Raw genomic sequence first — 6,291 nt, 5'->3', positions numbered from 1 at the left:
TATATATATATAAGGAGGAAATTGAACTGATTTTAGAAGCTGATTTTAGAACTAATAGATCTCATCCTTTCACACCAAGCTTAATTCACTCACTGGCAGTGGAAAACAAATGTTCCTGCTTTTTCAAATCCTAGTTTGTTTCTTAGTTTTGAATGACCTTGATATTGAACTGAACAAAATTCTCTTCAGCTCACTCACTAAGCTGAAATGAAGGAAATAATATCTTTTCACCTTGCAGAAGGCTAAAATTATCAAAAGATTGTTTGTCATTCCAGAAAAACTTTGGATCCAGGTGCCTAGCCAGTGATTTTTCTGTGCTTAGCATCACAGCTTTCTTGGAAACTCTCATGGAAATCAGAAGCTGGTTTTGCACTGGTTTTATATGTTTTTCAGACATAGCAAGTAGCCTTAATGTCAGTATTTATAATATTTTTGCATATGTTCATGTATGAATTTAAAAAATTAGCTTAAGATGAAAAAAAAAAATCTGACCCCATACCAGACGGGAGGTCTGGAGAAAAGTGATATCTATGGGGTTTGAGCTTTTTTGGTGCCTTTGTTTGACACACTGTGAGTTGTCAGGATTTCTCACCCTGGATTTGTTGCTTTAGAGAAAAATCTGCTTCCCAGAGGGAAGGAAACATTTTCTGTGCAGGACCTGGTAGCTGTTTTGGTGGGTGACGATGATTATAAGTTACCTATTCCTGTTAGTAGGTGCTAACCATTGCACAGAAGCACTCAGAAACCTCCTCACAGGAAGAGAAGGGAACACACACTGCCATGTCAGCCAAAAGTAGAAGTTGCTGAAGTACTTTTCTTGCCCTGTTTTTCTCAGGCTTGTCTTTTACCTTTACTCTTCTTTGTAGATTTTACTGACTCTAGTGGGCTAGCAAACAAGGTCTATTTAGTTAAAACGGCTGGGATTGAATTAAGGGAAGTTCTTCTTTACCTTTGCTCTAATTTTACGATCCATCTACTAGCTAAATCCTCCCCTTTAGTAGTCTGTTAATAAGTTTCAAGCCATACATGAAAGTCCATTGTGTTTTAAATCCCATAGTGCTGCCTCTCTGCTGGGTACCTTCTGGGCTAGATAATTCCAGAGACCAACTGGAAAAGTGTCTGCTCCCAAACTATTAATCTAAGTCCCCAGAACTCAGAACCTAGTTTGAAGACATAGCACTACTTTCATGCATGCGTATTCCAAAAGGTGTGACTTCTGATGGCACTTAAAGAAGGATCTTAACCTTTGTTCTCAAAGGATCCAACCTTGTGCTTTTAAAATACTTCTGTTGCTAGTACCAAAATCTTGAGGTTCTCTTCCGCTCACCCTTGGGTCTTAGCTACTGAGTACCTTCCAAAATCAAAGACCTGTGGAAACTACTGAATGAAAGCAAGCTATTGAGGTTTTCTGTGTTTCCTTAGCCCTGTACAGGTTTATACTCAGCTTCCTGGGCTGCCTGCCTTCAACAGAAATAATTGAAGTAGAACATCTCTGAACAACAGAATTCTTGTCTTGGTGTTCAACTGTATGTACTCGCCTTATCTTGGTATGCTCAAGCTTGGATCTTTCCTTCTAGGAAATCTGATTGGTGTCCAAGTGTCCAAAGACACTGTCCAAGAAACTGTCAGGGATCTACGCCAATCTAGCTATGATGGCCATGCAACACTGAGGCAAGATGTAGCTGGCTCACTGGCCTGCATGTGAAGGAAGAGGTGAGGTGGTGTTCTCAGGCAGCTCTTAAGAGCTTTCTCTCTCTCATACTTCACAAGGAAGCTGAAAATTTCTGCTTTGTCAGTTCTATGTGAAGGACAGCAGGAGCATGTTTCCTAGCCTAGTGTCCAGCTAGCCCCTGTCAGCTCATTCATGGAAATTCCTTGCAGATACTTAATGGGGAGAAATAACAGGGACCTGTCTGCTCCATAGTTTTTGTTTGCTTGCTTTAGGAGATGTGAGTAATAAATGGACCATCCAAGATACGTTGGATAGAATAATTGTCTGAAAGGCAGTGTTTGATATTGGCAGTACTAGGCAAGGGTGTGCTGTATGTAACTGTGGTGCTAAGCAGTGTCTTTGAATAGATTCCCAGGACTTTGGGGAAGGCCTTCCTGCACGCTGGGGAGGCGGCTGCCTGTTTTGTGGCATTTCTAGCTCTTCAATTCGAAGAAGCCCACAGACAGATAAAGGGACTTCAGCAACATCTGTCCTTAACTATCTGTGCTGATTTTGACTGGGATAGAGTTAATTTTCTACACAGTGACTAGTGTGAGGTTTTGGATTTGTGCTGAAAACAGACTTGATAACACAGTGATGTTTTAGTTACTGCTTAGCAGTGCTTACACAGAGTCAAGGCCTTTTCTGCTCCTCACACCACCCCATCAGCGAGTAGGCTGTGGGGGGAGCACAAGAAGTTGGGAGGGAACACAGCTGGCACAGCTGACCAAGTCATGCTCAGCATATAGAGCTGGGGGAAGAAGGGAGGGAGGGGACATTCGGAGTGATGGCATCTGCGTTCCCAAGTAACCATTACGCATGATGGAGCCCTGCTTTCCTGGAGATGGCTGAACACCTGCCTGCCGATGGGAAGTAGTGAAGGAATTCCTTGGTTTGCTTTGCTTGGCTTTTGCTTTACAGATTAAACTGTCTTCATCACAACCCACGAGTATTCTCACTTTCACCCTTCCGATTCCCTCCCTCATCCTGCCATGAGGGCAGCAAGCAAGCGGCTGGGTGGTGCTTAGCTGTTGGCTGGGTTAAATGATGACACTACCTCACAACATTCCAAGATTTTAGGTAGTTACATATTGTTGAGGTTTTGATGACTTTTGGAGGAGTCTATTCTCCGAATGGTGTGAGCTGAGCAAACTTGCTGAGGCAAGCTAGTCATGAACCAGAGAGATAAGAAGGGCTTCCTCCAAAGTCTTCAGAAAGGGTAAGAATCTAATGCCAAACAGCTTTGGTTTGGACAGAGGTAGTGATACTTTTTTCTGCCCGGGAAGACTGAGCTGGGGAGACTTTCTTGCAGACTGAAGCTACATCTTGCATCTTGAAATGACTGCACGCAGAGTTTGTACCCTGCATGGGTGGATTTGTTTCACATTTGTTTCAGATGTCACCTGGGTTCACAGACTGCTCTGGGACAGAGCAACGAGGCATTTCAAAGATGACAGTATAGCAGCAAAACAGGCAGCCAGCAATTCAGTGCTCGCTGCTACTGCAATATCCCTTCTTGGGAGAAGGATCCCAGCCTCTTTCTTAATTTCCTGGCTGGGGTAGATCAGGAAGCAGCACTGAGTTCTTCACCTCTCTGCTCCTTCCTGAAAGCATTGCCCAGCCCCATAGCAAACATATCATGAATCATTCATCTTTAATAGATTATGCAAATTGAGGACATCAGATCAATGAAGATCAATAACTGCAACCATTTAATTGCCAGCAAAAACATTTTAAGAATGAGCATTATCTGAAGTCCTTTCTTGGGTAATGGTACCATTAATCCAAACATTGGATCCTGGCCTAAGTGTAGAGAAAAAATTCTCCACCCCTCTTCCCCTGCTGCCTTTCAGGGTGTTGAGGGTGTTTTTTCCCTTTTCATTTTGAGTTTCCCCATCATTACCACCAGTGAACAGCTCCCAACGCTAATAGTTCTGCTTTTGTTACTCCGTGCTGATTGAAATGTCGCATACAGATTGAGATGTTAGTGCTAAGTTGCCACCTGGGAATGTCAAGCTGGGTCTGAAATGAACTTTTCTCACTCTTGGATCCAGATGGATCAGATGGGGATGTTCTTCAGCTGAGGTGGGAGCATTGCAGGGAACAGAGTGGGGATGGCACAGGGTTGGGGGGACATGAGGAAGACATTCTGCCTCAGCCCACAGCCTCCTCTGTGAGGCCAAATTTGTCTCCTGCTGTCCTCTTGTGAGAGTCATGTCCAAATCTTGTGCAGTGCCCCCAGCCTTCGGGAATTCTGCTCTATTTTTAATGGGCTGGAATTCACCATCTTCACTTAGGCAGAAGGACTAAATAGAATTGTTTTAATGGACCCTTTGAATCTTAAACTCTGATTTTAGGCTCCTCACCTTTACATCCTGCTATGGGGGTCTGCCTTCCATGAAGGAAGGACTCTATTGCTCTCTTACTGGCTTTTCCCCCCAAAAGACAGGAAAGTATTTCCTCTAAGGGATGTACATCTGCTAACTGGTTGATGGACACCAGCTGAGTTTTGTGTTGCATATGCAAATACAAAGAAAGATGGAAAAATTTTGCCACAGCTGAGCCATTTTCTTCTGGTTGGCTAAGAAACTGCATGGCTACAAGGGTCCTGGATCAAGCCTGATAGCAGTAAAAGCCATGAAAAAAGGTCGGGGATGTCACGCTTTCTAGACACTCCCTAAATATGCAGTTTGCCTCACGTGGTTCTCCATGACATTTTGCAGACCTCACGCTGGATCTCCTCTGTATTTGGGGTAACTGTTACTAGTCTTGACCAGTCCCAGAGTTCCTAGTAGCCAAAAGCTGCATGTAGTGATATGCCTTTGCTCAGTGTTTGCTGACCAAGCAATGACTGCCTGCCTCAGCCTTGAGCTGCTTTGACCTCAGGGGCCATTCTGCAAGAAAACACTGAGATACAAACTCGGGTGCTCTTGATTCTGTGCCATCAGAGGCCGGCTTTTTGGCCAAGAGGCAGCAGCTCCTTCCTTTGCTAACAGGATTTATACCTCTTTGACCTGAGTTATTTCTCAACTTACACTGCGAGGTTTCTGGAGGGGCCACAGCAGTTTTTTTGGGATATGCTAAACAGGGGTGAATCTCTTGGGCCTTGCCAGCTGCTCTAGCTGCCCAGGACATGTGCAAATCTGTGGTAGTTGTGTGAGCAGGGAGCAGTGGCAGCTAAAGCCTGAGAAGAAGGACTATGGCACCAGAGTACCTCCTTATGGTTCCTGACACGCACAGGACAGGCAGTCTAACCCTAGTAGCAGGGTGGCGTGGCCCGTGACCCCAGGACCACCCTGTGCCACCAGCGAAGAGGAGGTTTCTGTGGAGCAGCTGCTGCAGAAATTGCCTCCTCCTTCTGTGCATCCCACTGCTCTGCTGTCTTGCACTTGCTCTCATTTCCTACTCTCCCAGCCACACCTGAGTTTAAAGAGCCCCCACGTGAGGGAAGGGGAAAGGCTATGAACAAACTTCATTTGCCACTGCTGTTAGACTCCTGGGCTTAAGGAAGAGGGAGTTTAGCCATCGCAGTTCAGGAGAACTCACTATTTAGTTTGCAAGTGCCCCTTCCAAATGCCAGGGCTGAATAAAAACTTAAATGATTATTTCTCCCCGAGAAAACCAAGTGCAGATCTTGGGAAAGCCATGACCCTCTTGTTCTCAGATACAAAGGAAAGAAATCACAGTGTGTATTTGGATATGCCTGTCCTCCACCAACATTCATCCCTAAGCCCCATCAGGGCACGCAAGTTCCCAATTCACACCTGGGTTTGCCTGTCTTTGAGTCACACCTGGGCACCCCTAGGTACCCGAAACTGCCAATATTCTGATTTCAAGCTTCTCTTGAGCCTCTACGTCCTCCACAGTCTTTCTGTCTCTTTTTATGTTTGCCACAGAGGGATATCTTGCATTAGCAGAAAAAGCAGAAGCTAATGGTGATGAGGGAAATAAATAAAAAGCTTGGTTCTGCTGTTTGGTCAGGCAGCTTACCGGTCACCACAGGGTACGTCTGGGGTCCTGACACATTTGTCCCCAGGTCTGGGTTAGCAGAGGTGGATAGACTTGATTTGACTTCATCGAGACCAGGGGTCAGAGCTGGGAGGGAGTACTCATTACCCTGGGGAAGAGAGGAGAAAGACAGCTCGCTATTGATGCGCCGGGAGAAAGGGAAGGGTGTGCAGATGGGGGGGAGGAAGAGGAGAGATGCAAACCCCTGCACAGATGGAAGAGGAGGAGGAGGAAATGGAGAAGATGAAGTGACAAGAGGGTTGGGTGGTGGGGGTTCCTAGGATGAGCTATCCCACCCGCCTGTGTGCCGCGGTTAAGGGGAAGAGGGGTGAGGCCAGGCATGGGATCTGGCCCATTATCTGTGGCACGGCCGAGCCTTCGTTCAGTGCTGTCGGATGGGAGTGGCTGCCTATGCCAGCCTGGGGAAGAAGAAAGGGGAAATCCACATCCCCTCCTCTTGGCTGAGCGGAGGCGGGAGGTGTTTGCCCTGGTGACAAGGACAGCTGGGGCAGAGGACTTCAGTGACGTGAGTGGGACAGGCGGGCTGTTGGAAGCAGCCAATGTTGGCCCAC

The 6,291-nt window shown here is 46.2% G+C and overlaps 1 protein-coding gene across 1 annotated transcript in view; it reads right to left on the bottom strand.

Annotated features, from left to right (window-relative positions):
* Positions 1-5,701: 5,701 nt before the first annotated feature.
* The window catches only part of LOC104512945 (paired box protein Pax-2-like), a gene marked incomplete at both ends in the record, with an annotated part of 26,143 nt that continues 25,553 nt past the window's right edge, over positions 5,702-6,291 (bottom strand). The window contains one exon of the mRNA XM_010156138.1: positions 5,702-5,828. Within this exon, the coding sequence (XP_010154440.1) occupies positions 5,702-5,828 (127 nt within the window). The remainder of the gene's footprint in view (positions 5,829-6,291) is intronic.

This window comes from Eurypyga helias, unplaced genomic scaffold (assembly GCF_000690775.1).
Source record: "Eurypyga helias isolate BGI_N326 unplaced genomic scaffold, ASM69077v1 scaffold10467, whole genome shotgun sequence".
In the NCBI taxonomy this organism is placed as follows: Eukaryota; Metazoa; Chordata; class Aves; order Eurypygiformes; family Eurypygidae; genus Eurypyga; species Eurypyga helias.
The sequence above is the reverse complement of the archived record's forward strand: the minus strand, read 5'-3'. Positions and strand labels throughout refer to the sequence as shown.